Source organism: Hippoglossus hippoglossus, chromosome 20 (genome assembly GCF_009819705.1).
Source record: "Hippoglossus hippoglossus isolate fHipHip1 chromosome 20, fHipHip1.pri, whole genome shotgun sequence".
In the NCBI taxonomy this organism is placed as follows: domain Eukaryota; kingdom Metazoa; phylum Chordata; class Actinopteri; order Pleuronectiformes; family Pleuronectidae; genus Hippoglossus; species Hippoglossus hippoglossus.
The window spans coordinates 10,694,918-10,711,567 of record NC_047170.1 but is presented as its reverse complement, the minus strand read 5'-3'; the positions used below and the strand labels follow the sequence as shown (position 1 = coordinate 10,711,567).

General features: G+C 42.8%; 1 protein-coding gene across 1 annotated transcript; it reads right to left on the bottom strand.

Annotated features, from left to right (window-relative positions):
* Positions 1–11,118: 11,118 nt before the first annotated feature.
* Positions 11,119–14,288, bottom strand: cbln2b (cerebellin 2b precursor). Its single transcript, XM_034572799.1, has 4 exons — positions 13,963–14,288; positions 13,029–13,564; positions 12,296–12,415; positions 11,119–12,206 (listed from the first exon to the last, which is right to left on the bottom strand). Exons 2-4 carry the CDS (start codon positions 13,314–13,316, stop codon positions 12,009–12,011), a joined length of 606 nt encoding a protein of 201 aa, XP_034428690.1. The 5' UTR covers positions 13,317–13,564; positions 13,963–14,288; the 3' UTR covers positions 11,119–12,008.
* Between the last annotated feature and the right edge of the window lie 2,362 nt (positions 14,289–16,650).

The window sequence follows — 16,650 nt, the reverse complement described above, 5'->3', positions numbered from 1 at the left end:
ATGTTGAGGGATAACAGTGTTCAAAGAATTAAAATGTGATTTTTAATTGGTTGTATTAAGGAAAAGCAGAACTGTCGGTAGAGGAAGGACGTCAATTCCATATAGCCGGTCCCTAGTCAAGTGTAAACACTATGGATGTTTCACATTTTGGGAATAATACTCATTTAAAAAAAGAATTTGATGATGACATTGATAGAGAACTCATGTGATTAAACTTAGCTCAGCAGAAAAACTGTAAACCGGGTGTAACTGCTAACCTTGCTGTGTGCAATTGTATCAAATTCAGCCATGCATCACCTCTAAAACACACCAATTAATGTCGGTTATATCTGTTCAATCCATTCACTGGTTTATGTGCCAAGCTATTCCTCCGCTGGTTCCCACGGCAACCAGTCCTGGCCAAGAAATATTAATTTGAGATAACTTCCCGTAAAACGGCTAATTGTTGCTTTTACTCACAACTAAAGGTTTAAGGGTAACAAGGGAAACTATTTACAAAACAATACAAAAAACTGCATGTAGCTACGGAACAAGTAAGGAACAGGAGCAAGCTTATGAGACATTAATGACGTGAGACAACCGTAAGACATTCCGTAATAACTTAAGTGAACTGTTAGATATCAGACTGTTTTATTGAATCATGAGTTTTTTCAGGGGAAAGCAGTTTCAAAACTTTTAATACACAACCGAGAGTTTCCTTCCATTATGTCATTTCATCACTCACGCCTTCTCAGAACTCAAAATCATAAAATTCCTCGACTCAAGCGTGCTCCTTCATCAAACCAGGAGCTCCAGCCCTTTCCATTCCTCACCTCCGTGTCAACATATTAATCAACGGCCTAAGAAAGAAACAACCTCACCTCTCAACAAAACGTTTACTTCTGACAGCAGGCCTCCTCATCGAAACCCACCACACAGGATACCAACCTCTCTGTTGAGGACTTTGGGAAAATAACGAAGGTCCGAGGTCACACTGACTGTCCCAGGAACCGTAGGGGGGGATGATAAAGCTTGTGAAGCTCATTGAGACTTGATTCTCGACCCCTGGATTCCTAGATGCTCAAGGCCACACCGTGACTCATGCTAACAACCTTCTATTCATCCCTGCTGTCAGCCCCTTGTATTTGTTAAGCTCACCCCAAAATGTTTACTTCTGACAGCAGCCCTCCTCATCTGTTGCGTCTAGCACTACCACAAAGGACACCGATCTATAACCGCCCTCTTATGGTCCAGTTCGGTTAATTTGGAGATGAAAAAGCTCACTAAGTTCATTGAGTTTGCTGTGAGGCAACAAGGACGTCTGGCTGTTGTAGAAACCACAGGATGACAAAGATAGTGAAGCTCATTGAGACCTGCCCCCACCTTGATTCTCGACCCCTGGACTCCTAGACGATCCGGCCACAGCAAGACTCTGTTGGACCCCCTTTCATCCCCTTCATTTCCATCCATTCAACCCCTTCTCATCCCTTTCCTTGGCCCCCATCATCAAATCTAACACACCCCTCATCCAGTCCTCTGTGAATTCTCTTGCTATTCCACATAAAAACCTTTATAAAGCCTTTATACTGTACAAACGGTGCTCTCTTGTTATCGTAGGGGCCGGAGGTGCGGGGGTTGTTTAAAATTAAATGGATTATTGACAGTGACATGAATTTCCATTCTCACTCCAGCAGAGTGATTGCAGACCGTGGCTCCGCTCTCTTTGCCCTTAAACACGCCTGTAGCGCTCCTCAAGGTCCCCCGTGATGCCCGAGGCTGTGGAGGAACTCAGATGAACACAGGCTCAATCCAGTGCCTCCACCGAAGCCTCTCCACCCATATGTTTATGATAAGATGAGCTCGACATGCTCTGGCTTTTATTTCCCTTTTCCACGGAGACATCGATCTAACCTTCAGCAACATGCAACATGTCGATATTGGAATTTTTTAAAGATGTATTGGCAAAAAAAAAAAAAAAAAAAAGCGACATGAATTACAAGTCTAATGAAAAGATATGGAAATGTGTATTTTACCCTATAAAAAAGAACCTTTTATCATGAAATGCATGGACTCCTTTAATCCCTCCTATTTATTCTGGCTCTTAAAATACCTCCGAGTACACACTGTAAAACTAAAACTATGGGTCAAGACCTGAAATCTGCCAGTATATGGTTCTCTGTGGGAAAAGACCATGTTTATTTAACAAGTCCCAGGCCCTGATTAAATGTCAGTGTTGTTCAGGTACCATATTTGTAATCTTTTTAAGAAACCCTTCATTTCCTATGTCGGCATGTTGTTTGTGTGACTGTGGCCGTGTCCAACTCTCCAGCAGCAGGTATAGAGGCGGTTTACGGCGAATACAATGCGCTGGTGTCCTTATTAAAAGGCAGCATCATCCAGGAATCCGGGACAACAGCTTATTAAAGAGAAAGATAACGATGCCCGTGGTTGTCCACATGCAAAGACCCTCTGTGCACCGAGGACATCTTGTTCCTGGTCGCGATATATATGATGTGTTCAGGGTAGGTGTGTGTTACACTGAATGATGAGAGACGGTGTTAACGCGTGGAGCGTCACCTGTCGTTCATTGCTCGCTGAATATCTTGTCTGGTGTGGAACAGCGATTCAGGACGATTGCACAGGCTTCGTTCAGTCACAGTAACAATGTTGGAGCAGGAAAACAGCATTTAAAGCAGAAAGTGCTGTCACCATCGAGGTGATGTAACTGGATAATATCAAATAATCAGCTGACATGTTTCTACATTATAACTTTTTATTCATGACGCTGTTTGATTTACCTTCTGTGCTGTTGATCATTTTAATGAGGATGCGATGCTTAATGTCTTTATCCTTCTTCACGCACTGTCACGGATATTCAAATATTCATGCAAACCTTTGATTCTGTCAGAATTATCATAAAAAATAGTTTGTTTAGGAAGAAAATGAAACTCCACTGATTCCTCAGCGCCATAAATTAAAACGATAATCAAATTAGTATTTATTAAAAAAAAGATACTTGGATTTGTTTAGAACAAGTGACTTGAAAGCCCCTGAGTAAAGAATTTACATTAATGCATAATTTGTTAATTAGTTTTAATAGCACGGTTTATTGGATGTGGGAAAAGGAGACTATAGATGTAACGATTTGTTGAATTGTTGAGCTTTGTGTAAAATCTGTACAGCACAGTCAAAAAAGTCTCACCCAAAACACATGTTGCTGTATCAGCTGCAAGGAGGTTATGTTCTCACCCCTGTCCGTTTGTTGGTTGGTTTGTGAGCAAAATAAAACATAAACAATTACACGGATTCTCACAAAACCTGGTAGAAGGATGTGGAAAGAACCCATTAAATGTTGGTGCAGATGCTTTCTTTAATGTTGCGAGATTTCTCACCGATTTCCCAGAGAATAATTCATGGATCTTGATTTGAAAAAGAAAATGTCAGGCCCATCTCAGGGGACTGACATTTATTAATGTGTGAAATTTGGTGCAGCTTGATTGAAGTTAAGGAGATATCACCAAATCAGGAACTCAGTGGAATCATGGCGGTTTAACTTGATGACCCTGAAATACATAAATAAGTTCATTATTTCATGTGCTGTATCTTATGCTGCAGTAAACTTACTCTCGGTATCCTTGTAGTCACAGTGTTTGATGAATATAGTTCCTATTTTAAATGTTCCATATCGTTTAGGCTATTTAGGTTCAACAAAATGATTTGTCCCTAAACAGCAGCTCATGCATTAAAATAATGTGCAAACTACCATGACTCAGGAAGCAACATGTCCTGAATCCACACTGCATCTGATTTGTAGCAGCTTTTTAATATGTAGCGTGTTCGCACTTGGAAAGTGAGAAAATCAAATGAACTCGCGTGAACGCAGACTAAACAAAGTAAAGTTTTAAGTGTGCTGTGCATCCGCATCACTCTCCCACAGTGTGTGAAGGAACCCGAGGACCTCCTGACGGCTGGGATATATTAAATAAATCTAATTTAGTACATTTAATCAACAAATTCATTTTTGAGTGGTGGTGAAACCCCAAAGCTCCAAAACATCTTCGGAAGAAATGTCAATTTCAGCAAACACATTTCACTGTCTATTTGTGAAGTTAAATTGGCAGTGATCACCCAAAGTTACAGTTTGATTGACAGCTGATTTTACACATGTATGTAGTGCTGTTAGTATTAAGGGGAAGAGTATGTTTACATCATTTCATCACTCATGTCTAACTAGTCCTCCAAATCAAAGAATCCACTTCCTCATCTTACCTCAGTGGTATTAACTTGTTGCTCCATCCTCCTTCATTTCTCACCCCCATGTCGTCATATTGATCAAAGGCCTAAAAGAGACAGGACCTCGGCTCACACTCAACATTTACCCCTGACGGCAGACCTCGTCGTCGGGAGATGATGAGGCTTGTTGTGATGTAACAAGGACGTCCTGGATCGAACCCTGGCCGTCCCAGGAGCTACAGGGAGGATGTCGAGGCTTGTAAAGCTCATGGAGACGTGTCCCCACCTTGAGACTTGGCCCCCTGAATTCCTTTAATGCTCCGGCCACACCACGACTCTGTTCATCCCCATGCACTGGCCCTTCTTATGGGAAATGCCCTGTATTTATAAAGCACTTTTCTAGTCTTGATGACTACAAAGCACTTTACAGGTGTAGGTTGACTTTACTGCCGACCTCATGGTTAGTGGATGACCGGCTGTACCTCCTGAGCCACAGCCGCCCCGTCCTGGATGTCAGCTTCTTACATTATTAAATGGCAGTGATAATCCAAAGCCACAGTGTGATTGAGTAGTCCTGTTTGTATTAGGTTGAAGGGTTTGATGACTTTTTTGTAAACTACCTGCTCTTAAGATGAATGTGTGGTATAAACAGTGTCGAACTAGTATGTAGTGTTCTGCTCATTTTAGACAAACCTGTTATTTTAAATGAATGTGTAATCAAAGCCAATATAAATAAATATTCATATGTTGAACCTGTCTATATTCCACTGCATACATCGTTTATTGAGCACCACTAATTATCAAGTGAGCACAGCCTGATCTGAATTCCGCTCCTAGTGAACACCTCATGTTTTTGTAATAAAAACCGGCCTCTTTCTGCACATTGATGCACGTTTTTTTATTGTTTAACCACGTCGTGACTCATTCTACGTGTCGACTGATTCTCACATGAATTATGAAAAAAAACCATCACATTCCTCAGGATGTAATCAATACAAACCACATACGCTCGCTTGTCTAACCCTCCAGATACCACCGCAGCTTTTGTCGTCTTAAAAGGGATGAGTTTTGTATTGGTCGTAACATGGATGGATGGACCCTGTTCTATCTATAAAGCACAACGGGGAGGTATTAGCAAACAGCTCAGATTGTCGGTGTGGACCAGCAGAGCAGAACAACAGGTTCCATGTAGATGTGTATCACAGCTGAATGTGTTAAATGTAATAATCTACAGGAAAATCTTTCATTACACTATTTACATTTGTACAGTGACAGGAATTGTCTCAGGGGATTTTTAGACATGTTCGACAAGGCTTCAATAGTTTGACTTCCAGATCTGCTGATGATTTATTTATCTCAATTCTTGTGCGTGTTTTGTAGAAAGCACACTCATCTTTTTTTCTTTTTTTTTTTTAAACCTGTATGCATGAAGATAAAAAGCACAATATGGCATCTAATTTTTGTCTCATCTGCCCAGAAAACAAGCTGTGGACAAAATATTGAGTTCTGTGTGGGTTTCCATTAGCAATATAACATATACAGGCTTCTTGGCAGTGGTTGGTGATGGTCTATTTCCAGTGACTGGGGCAAGAAATGTAACCTTATTAAATCCTGCGTCATATCCCTTCCAAATGATCTGTAAAATTACCATAACCAGAATCCACACCTACACCTGTTAAAATAGTCTTCTTGCTTCTGCAGTGAATATCTCCGTGTGTGTGTGTGTGTGTGTTTCTGCTTGTGTTTCCCTGATCAACGACTCGCTGTGTGTGTGTGTGTGTGTGTGTGTGTGTGTGTGTGTGTGTTTTGTCCACCACCCCAGCTTGTTGTGCTGAGGCCCACTTTTTTGCCATTCTAATGAATGTAGTTAAACTGGTTAGAGTTGTGGGTCCAGGGTGCTTCCTCTCCGGCTCCGCTGTGCCTGAATCTAATGTGGAAGACGGATGATGTATTGGAACCATCGCATCAAGGACTTGTTCATATGAGCCTGGGTTTGCCTGCGAGGTTCCACGTTGCCTACAGTCTGTGTGCGGTGGGTGGGTGTGGGCTGCCGCGGGGTGGGCTTGGACGTGGTTTGTGTTTTCTTTGGGGAATTGCGTGTTTCAGCAGTATGGATATTGCAGGCTGTGGCAGAAGGAATAAACAGACTCTCTCCCTGCCCCCCCTCCCGTTTCCCACACCTCGCTCCTCTTTCTTCAGGGATGGGCCTGTGCACAGAGGCGGTTCTGTGACGGATGTTTGTCTGTGTTATGCCTCTATTTATTTGTTCGGCAAACAAATGCATTATTAACGAGCCACCGCCACATGTTGTCCTTTCAGCGTGTTCTCCGCTCGCGTCAGTGTCTTTTTCCATTCAAGTGCAAATTAGCTGGGTCTGCACCACCTTAACCGTTAAACCAACGCCTCAGGTGAAATCTGATATTTGACCCATGTTTATAATCCGATGTGATCTTATTATTCAGAATAGAATATACGAGGAAAATCAATTCAGTGTGAAAATGCTTTCCCCTCCATAGAAGAAGGCACAGGTGGTTTTATGTCTGGTTACGTCTCAGCGCCTTGCAGACAAAATGCCGCCATTACCACGGCCCATGAAATTAGCAGGGCTCATTTGTGAGGAAACCTTCGGAAAAAAACGATACAAGGAACTCTGGGCCATTAAAATTGGAAATAAATCCTGATGTTCAATGTGCGTTTTCCTTTTAACCCGCAGCCACATTAGATATTAGACTGAGTGGGCCCCTAAGCATCATTTCAGACCCAAAAGGAACTGCCTGTAGGTTTGCCTGGGAACAGCTTGAATAAAAATAATGCTGTGAAAGGCTTATTCACACTCACAATCACACTTAAGGCAATTTCAGCCATAACAGGAGCTAGGACTGGGAGAAAATGAGTCTATGGCAAAAGACACCTTTTTCTGAGTTTTTTTTTTTTTTCCCTCCTCTCATGCATACCAATGTATTTAGCTCATCTGAAATCAAAAGGAAAGGAAAGGTTGGAAATCTTGTCAGGCTCTCTCTCCTTTGACAGCGTGTGTCTTTAGAAAAAACACAATTCATGTCCACACACTGATTTCCAACGGCAGAGAACCAAAAAGACGGAGCTATAGAAATTCAGAAACTGAAATTTTGCATCAAACTTGGCTTCATTAGTCAAACTGACAACCCAGTCACATGGGCATTTAGCGATAATTACGTGTTGAATCTCTGGTTGATATTTTAAGCGCTCGCTCAGCCTCTTGTTAGTCTTTTATGCGGCTCTCAGAGGAAGCAAGTGAACCGAAGCACTCAACGTTTCTGCTCTTAAACCACGAGTTGGGGTTCAAGATGGGTCGGGAGACTCCTTCATACTGGACTCGCAGCTTTTCAGTTTTCTCTGGGCCTCTGAATGGAAAACGTAAACCAATGGATCAAAAGAAGACGCTTCTCACTGTGACACTGACAGAAACGTCTCCTGTGGAGGTCAAATGCATCATCAGTGTGAGCTATGGAGACTGAACTCCACAAAAAAAGAGTTTCAACGTGAAAGCGCCAGTTTACCCCAAAATATGCAGCATGTAAAACTTAAACCAGTGATTCTCCTCTGGTTTGGGATGTACTCCACACTTAATTGTACTAAGAAATGATATTGAAGCTAAATTCATGTGCGTACCAACTAGGTTATGACACAAAATGGTGTATTATGTCAGGGATGGACGCACATGCACATTGGTCTGTGCCAGCAGCAAGTTTATGAATGACCTATTTCACAGCTATTTTCCCATGGACAGACTTTGGCACTAGAACTAAAGATACAAACAAACTCTTGGAGAGCGACATTCATCTTTTTTTGCTCAAACACAAACACAAATGGAGGCGCAATGACACTACCTGCTAAACTCAAACGAAACAGATCACCCACTGGAGATATGTGTGAGAGATGTAATTAAATGTTTACACACCACACAAGGAGCTGGAATGAAAGTCAGAGCATCAATGTCTTGATGACAGCTTTCAGCTCCACACTAGACGACTTTCATTCTCGTCGCTGAAATTGTTTTAATGTGGTTTTTTGCAACAGCAGGATTCAAATGTGTTTCCAAACAGGAGCTGAATTGTTCAAGGCTGAAAGAGCAGGAATTTAACTGTCTGGATGTGTGTGTGTGTGTGTGTGTGGGAGAATGTGTGTGCAAACATGTACATAATGGTTAAATGTGCACCGCTTGTTTGAGCCTGGGTGGGTGTTTACACACTCAAACAACCTCATTAATGAAAAGCTGACATTCTCCACGAGTGTCTGGATCCAAAGATGACATTCGCCTGATGAGTCCATTACATAATTTAGATTCCAATGCAGAGAGCGAGGGGGCCCCGCGGTGCAGCCAGCCTGTGATCTCGGTGCAAGTGCTGCGTCCTCCAATCACACAAAACGAAAAGAAGCCACCCTCAAAAGAATGTGTATCGCGAGGACAAACGGTGATCTTTGAAGAAACCACGCAAGAGAAAATATTGCCCGGTCATAAAAGCCAGGAGCCCGCATGAGTTCAGGGCTTTTGTAATGGCGACTTAAAGTTTTGCACTTAACTGCGTGTGGCCTGTAAAGCACAGTAAAATGCCTCCTGTGCTTCCATAAAAATGGCACCTACGTTTGAACGCTGGTTTTAGAGGGCGGAGAAATCGTACACTTACACTCTCTGATTATGTGGGCACCGCCATAAACCAAAAAAAACCCAGTTAGTAAAAGTTGCGGCCTTATCCCTGCATTTATGGATCGTTTGTGGTCTTACGTGCCGACTACCAGTCTCCCTAGATAAGAATTTAAACAATGTCATCATCCCATGCATGAAAGTTAAATCCTTTCTTTCATGTGAGGAATTTAAGTCCGACTCATTTGACGGTATTCAATGAAAAAAGAGTGTATTTGTTTTCATCTCTCATTTACTCTTGTGCACTGCCTTTTTTTTTTTTTTTAGACTACTATCTTAATTATCTAAGGGTGTCATTTGGAAACAGACTTTTCATTACGGTATGGGCACAATTAGCATTTTATAGGCCAATTTAAAACGCTCTCCAAATGACTCTGATTTGCTGGCACTTTCTGCTGCTTTGTGCAGTCCTGTTGCTGGCATCAGCAAGTCCTGTTTTTCTCCTTTGTTCTCAGCTGTTGTGTCGTGTTATTCAGAAGATGAAGGTATACTCTCAAAAAGTCAAGATATTCATATAGGAAGAAGGAGCAGCTGTTGGGTAACATTCTTAAACCCAAACACATTTTTTTAATGTTTTCCTGTGTTTGTTCCTGACACAGTATAACACTAGGTTGTGTTTCAACAAGTTAAAGATTAGGATAAAGGGTTGCAGGCTCTGCAGTCTCTTAAATCTGCTCTTTTTATTTCTGCCAGTGTCACACAGGCTCTGTGTTGAAACAGATCCTCTGGAAAATGTTTTTTGTTCCGATGAAGATCAGATTCATGAATCAGAGTCGTCAACCAGTTAATCTCAAACCTTTTTCAGGTATCCTCTTCTTATATTATGATTCAAAGCCATTTAAAGAGCATCGCACACTGCACTCCAACATATGTTATAGTTTGTTTTTAAGCAAAAACATTTCCATCTACATTGTTATTTATTGCCATTTCACAACAAGAAACTATAGGTTTTGTTTTTGCCAGTGTCTATTTTGCCTTTTCCAAACAACCCCTCCACATCTACATTTTTACGAAATGACTCAAAGCACGTTAGAAAGCCACTTAAAAGATGTGCCACCACAACAAAGTGCATAATTCAGCCCCATAGCACTAAAAACAGGTCAAGTAAGAAACATCCACAGCTGAAGCACGACTCAGCATATGTTCTGCCCTTTGACCCGACAGTCCCACAGCAACCAGATCAATGAAGTTGACCAAATTTACAAAGATCTCACTGCAGCTCACAACTTCCACAATTATTCAAAAACATGGAAACACCTTTTTCTGACATTGAGCACCAGCGCTTTCTGCTTTCACTAAGTCCACATCTCAAAAGCTCCAAACGCTGCAGCTTACACAAAAGGGATAACAACACGGGATGAAGGCTTCACACCTGAATTCACCTCATCAGTGTGCATCATAAAAACAGTAGGACCTAAGTTTCCTCAGTATTTTTAACATTTGTTGAATGTTTCAGAAACATATTTTAGTCATGGAAATACATATTATTTAAAACTAGGTTGTTGCTATTATATATATATATATATTTGGGGGGGAAATTGCTACATTTTGGCACAAGTAACCTCTTTGCTTTGATTGGACGGAATCTCCTGAATCATAATTCAGACGTGGCTTTAATTTTAGTTTGATGGGGAGGGGGGTATATGTACTTTGACTGTGTGTGTGTGTGTGTGTGTGCTACCGATCGAGCGAGAGAGGGGGGAGGGGGTGATTGATTCTCAAACAAGATGGCATCCAACAACGTGACAATTCCCAAAGTTACACCACAGGGCGGGGTTAAACTACAGAATAGACGTGTTTTTATCACATTATGATATTAGCTCTAAAAAATGTGTGATAATCCACAAAATGCGTGTTTATTTCAAGAGGTTATCGGGGTTAAGTAAATGCGTTTCTGAGCCGTTCTCTCTCTGTCGTGCCATGCGTAAAAGCGCACCACTGCCGTGCCTCGCTGTAAACTGAAGCTCAGTATTTCCATTCCAGCTAATTTACTCTATTTGGTAATCAGCCACAAAGAGAAGGACGAGTTCATTACAATTTTAAAGTTGCTCCCTGTGCCTCTGTGCTGCCTCTCTCGTTTTATCCCCTAAAGAAAAAGTGGTGCTGTCTGATGGAACAGAAGGTTTCAGCACCTCGGACAGCGACTGCGTCTGCTTGCTGGTTGAGGCCTCTCAGCTTCTCCTCAGTCGTGTGCGTAAAAAGTGATAAACGCGCTCAGCCTATACAATACAATATCTTTTATTAAGCGGGACATAGGGATTCTTCTATTATTTCCACAATGTACATTTGGTGAGCAACGTCACTGAACATTAAATCAGTCAAAGCTACGCAGATTCCGAAATGTAGAACACACAATATTGTGAATATGTACTTTATAAATTATGTCATTATTATTTTTTTCTCTCTCTTAATAAAAGGGCTCTAAATCGTCTCCAGTGGCGGAAATATGTCGCCTTTTTTTCTCTTTTAATAAACTCGTCAGCGGCCTACATTTGGCTTATTTTCAATATGTTCAGCATCCAAACGCAACACCATTGACAGCACAAAAACAGAAAAAAGAAAAAAAACACTTCCGTTCGTGCAAAAAAAATGCTTTGCGTGTGAAAGCACTTCTTCTCTGGGTGTCCATAATTCCATATACTTCACTTGGACGGAAACCATAATATTCTTTAAGGCTATACAAACATAAAATAGAGCATAACACACTCGGCCTGTCCAGGACTTCAGTTCTTCCACTCCTCGTCTTCTCCAGTGTCCACGTTGCCTGCAGGTTCACCCGTTTGTCTGTTTGGCAAAGTTTGTTTTCCCAAGCAAGAAAAAAAATCCACAAACCCGACAAGCAAAAACGCCACTGGCCGATCGATACGTTTTATCATCCAGATTGCGTAAAAGTTGACAGATGGATTTGGATATATGAAACTCCAAGGAAACGTTCATATTAGACTAGATAGTGGACGAGTGTAGGTATACAGATATTCGTCGGCTTCCTTGGCTGACAGTTATTTAAGTTAAAAATAAATGGCATGGTTTTTTTCGTTTCGTTTTTTTTTTTGTTCTGTTCCTCAAACCCTATGAGCAGAGTCCCGGGCGACGTGGATCATCGCAGATTAGATTATAGAGGAAAGACTAGAAAGCCTGAGAAGGTGGAGTATTTCCATCCGCCCATGAGGGTGCCCCGTTCCAGCTTCAGATAGACCCGGTCCTCCCGCTCGACCATCAGCAGTACTCCGTTGCTTGCCGCCTCTCTCGTTACGTCCTGGTCCCCGGCGAAGGCTGATATAACTGGATAATCGTTCTGCATCAGGTTCACCTGCGGGGGAAGTGGAGACTCACATTCAGTTTGGCTGTAAAATGTCTCAAAATCATGTATGTGCACCAACATCTTTGCTGATCGCTCACCTGTATGGTTTGTCTGTTGTACACCTTCACCACGTGAAAGCTGAAACTGTATATCCCTCTCCTTGGAGCCTGGAAAACACTCGCTTTGAGATCGAAATGGTTGCCGATGTTCACTAAAACCTGTGACCAAAAAGAGCGCACAATGAGACAGCGCTCTGTTTTTCTCCCATGTTCATGCTTCAGTAGCTGCTACTGTGTATTGTTTGTCTCTGACACGCACAGTGACTACAGACATCGCCTGGTTCTGGTACACGCCAAATGTTTTAGGCAGCACTACAGTCGCACTTTGGGATGGGGCTCTAAATTGAATGCGTAAAACGTGCAGGCCGCTGCCCAAAAGCCCTCACATGCAGCCGGAAAACTTATCGGAACAGCCCCGTGTACCACAAACTACACAATGCACACGTAGATTCAACCAAGGCCTATTATGCATTTGTGATAAATGATCCTGCATGGATGATGATTCGTTTTGACAGCGCATCTCCAACTCGCTCGTTACGCAGCGCTTTAAATGAAACGAAAATAGCATCTTGTTTAGGTTGGAGATAGTCAGGGGTGAGATCACACCGAATGATAGGAAATCAATGAATCATGACCTTAATCAAGTTGTGTACGCCCACGGCAAATAGATAGAATGTAAGTTGATGAGAATATGAGAAAAAACGATAAGAAGTAAACATGGAGCAAAGCTGATATTACACTGTTGTTGGTGTAAATACAGTGGACCTCTGACCTGGTCAAAATAGATGGTCATTGACGTGTTGCTCATCTCTGACGGCTCGTGGTTGGTTCCACGCACGGCGGAGAAAGCCACCTTTGCCCCAGCGGATCGGACCGATATGCCGAGCGAGGAGGTAACCCCTCCGTCCGAAGAAGGGTTCGAGTCGCACACCACCAGACACTTCCCTTCCAGCACGATGGGCTCGGTGTCGTTCGCGCCGAGGCAGGAAGCCACGCCGCATCCCAAGAGGAGGGTCAGTGCCAGCATGGCACAGGGTCCCGGGAAGTGCGCTGGCACCATGGTCAGATCGCTGATCCCGTGCACGCTGATGGAAGCCCCTTGGAGGTTTGTCAGTGTTCGATCACCTGGTCCAGACTTACTCCCTTCTCTCTTCCCCGCTCGCTTTGCCTCTATCTGTGATGCCCCCTTACTCTCTCAAACACCCTCTGACACAGACGCACTCAGACTCTCTCCGGCTGCGACTCCCCTCCCTCCTGTGCGTCTTAGTTGATTTTGGGAGAGTATTCAGACAACTGCTGTCGTAAATCCTGTTGATAAGAAGGTGAAAATGAGAGTGTTACTGTCCGATAGCAATAAGAGAAGGGCTGCATAGAGTTTAGTTATTAAATCTCTCTATATTCTGTGTGCGTAAAATGTCTTTCGTGCGTAAAAACGAACCAACATTCTAAAACTATCACGATCTGTATAAGCATATTCCTTTTCTGTTTGATTAATTATTAACAAAAACGCATATCTGTGCTACTGCAGAGTATCTCCTGATAAAACTGTGCGCAGCAGCACTTTGTAACATTTTCTAATGCAGAAAAAGAAGAGACGACACATGAAACGATATCCCCTCCTCACACCCTCACTGTTATACTCATATTTAAGATGGAACGAGCACTTTGCAGGTATTTCTGCTGAGAAAAGGTAAATCACGACCTACCTGCGCTGTCCATCCCGCTGCTGCACGCTCTCTGTCTCTCGCAGACTGTGAACTGAGCGCTCAGATCGCTGGTGCGAAAAGAAAAAAACAGCAAAAAGTCTGTGGGCTCCGTTTCGAGGGACAACTCACGCCCATCCTTTGTGTGGAGCCACTGCAACGAGACTCCTCGGAAGTATCCCGCAATTAAGAGCACACGCGTGGATTAATGGGCATGTTTACATATTAATCAGTTCAGTGTTGTTGGCTCGGGGGCCCCGCGGGACGGCAGAGATCACTTCCCCTCAACGTCTGTCATTTATATGCGCCGGGTTTCTCATGTCTCCGCCTGATTAATGTGAAATGAAAGGGGCTGCAGCGGATAACCTGGCTGTTGCATGGTACATCCGGCATGCATGTATATGTTTCTAATTCCAGACTTAAACGTGCATTTTTTTTAAGAGTCCAACGAAGATCCTTGTGCGCCATCCAGTGGTGCTTTTTATTTGTGCAGACCCAGCCACTTCTCAGAGGCACAGTATAGACATAAAAGCAAACAAGTGATTAAATTAAAGTTTTTGTTATATGTGGCTGTTATATCTTATTGAGATTATAATAGTGTATCAGTAAATTATTCCACATGCACATGGTTAACAAACGACCCATATAGGCAAGATGAAATAAGGCAACTCTTCAGAAAAGGCTCACCTCCCAGAGAATGACCTGCACTTCACTGTAGCACCTTTTAGCCTTTCTTTTCAGTTCTTGACATGTCATCAACCTTTACAGAGCCGTGTGTAGAGACCCCCTCTCGGCGCTACACACCTCTAAAGGTTCTGAGAGTGGGTTAGACCTTCTAATGAGCTGTCATTTTCCTACTTAAAGATATGCTAACTGTCTACATTATGCATGGCCCTCACACAAGCAGGGGAAGGCCCTGTATAGCCTTCCACGTCGTGCCGCTCAAATAAATAGCAGGTGGAAAATAGTTCTTTGAACATAATTCATCTGGACTGGAGGTTGAATCTTGAGTGCAAGCTACTAGATGGGAGCAGAGGACACAGCCGAACATCACCGTGAATAAGCATTTCAGGCACCGACGCAAATATGGCTGCATTTCTACCAGCTGCCTCCATGAACGTGTTTGTAAAAATGGGCCTCATTGACTTTCAGTTGCAAGAAAGCACAAAATTTCAGACTCATCCACAGTGATCCTTCCCCTCTCCCTCAGCCCCCGTGCACATGGCTCTGTCACAGCTAACTGACAACCCATGCGGAAGAGTGACATCAGGTATCCGAGAGCCACAACTGACCCCGGGCCTTTAGAAGGACACATTGCTACAGAAAATGTCAAGTAAGGGGAGGAGGGGGGGGCATGCAAGGGAAAGGGACATGGCCTACATCGCATTACCATACCAGCGGCTGCCGTTGCCCTAGTAGGGACTTCCCTTCCATCAGGGAAGCTGATCAGCTCGCCGCTAGACTGGCATCACTGTTATGGTGATGCTCCCTGACAGCTAGCAGAGCCTACTGGCTTCCAGGAACGGGGAGGTCGATTATGTGTTGGGTCCTAAAGCGAACCATCTGCTGTTGCAAGGAAGAATGGATGTGGTTGTTTTTCTGTACAAAATACCCCCAAAAAAACCCATTCACATCAGCACCACATTTTGCTTAATGTGCGAGTAGTTTTTGGTGATCTTTCTATTTCTGTTCTATACGTAATATTTGCCCTAAATCACCGAATGGTTCATGAGGTCTAAAATACTGACTTTGAAATAAATGTATCTCTCTCCATCTGTCTGTCTTTCCGTCCGTCTGTGTGCACCTATAAGATCTTTATCTTCATATTTGAAATGAGGTCAGCCTCTCAAGTTCATTTGTAACCTCTCTCTTCCTCTTTCTCTCTCTCTCTCTGTCTCTCTCTCGGTGCAGCCCTAAGGGAAACCTCTGGGGGTAGGGGGGGTGTTATGTCTTTCTCGTCTGACATCAGTAAGATGTGACCTCTGTCTTAACATCTGTGAGGAGACAAACAACATCGATATTGTCTCGTCCTCCCCCTGCTTGTACTGTAATAAAGCCCAGATGAGGAATTACACGGCTAACTCCTTATAGCAGATTGTATTGTGACCGCACAAGCTTAGGCGGTAACTGGTATTACTGTGTGTGTGTGTGTGTGTGTGTGTGTGTGTTCGTTTGAGAGAGAGAGAGTGTGGAGGGCTGTTTAGGCTTAATGGTTAAGGGTCATGGTTAGAGTTTAGGTTTAGGTTGGGGTTAGGGGCTGGGGAATGCATTCCACCAATAAGTGATGAATAGAAATACAAACATTGGCACCTGTGTGTGTGTGTGTGTGTGTGTGTGTGTGTGTGTGTGTGTGTGTGTGTGTGTGTGTGTGTGTGTGTGTGTGTGTGTGCATCTTCGCATTGTGGCGACAGGCTAAAATCTGTTTATTCAGTTTCATTTTTGGACAAAAAACAGGTTTTGTGAAGGTAAGCTGTCTAATTTTAGCAGTAAGATTTGAATGAGGTTTAGATTTGGGCCTGTGTGTTAATGGTTTTCTTCACCTACAAAATATGTTTCTTTTTTTTTTTACTTACCAATTGTTGCAGACATATAAAGATAATATCTAAATTGGGTTTTTTTTTGTTAACGTTTCTATTTCTTCATCAGAATTTATTGCACAGCTAACACCTATTACATTTTTTATTTATCTTC

Excerpts from the sequence above, each read along its gene's own strand:
- cbln2b (XM_034572799.1), bottom strand. The coding sequence starts at position 13,316 with ATGGTGCCAGCGCACTTCCCGGGACCCTGTGCCATGCTGGCACTGACC. Across the intron at positions 12,416-13,028 it reads TGACCATCTATTTTGACCAG|GTTTTAGTGAACATCGGCAA; the intron begins GTCAGAGGTCCA and ends TTTTGGTCACAG. Across the intron at positions 12,207-12,295 it reads ACAACAGACAAACCATACAG|GTGAACCTGATGCAGAACGA; the intron begins GTGAGCGATCAG and ends CTTCCCCCGCAG.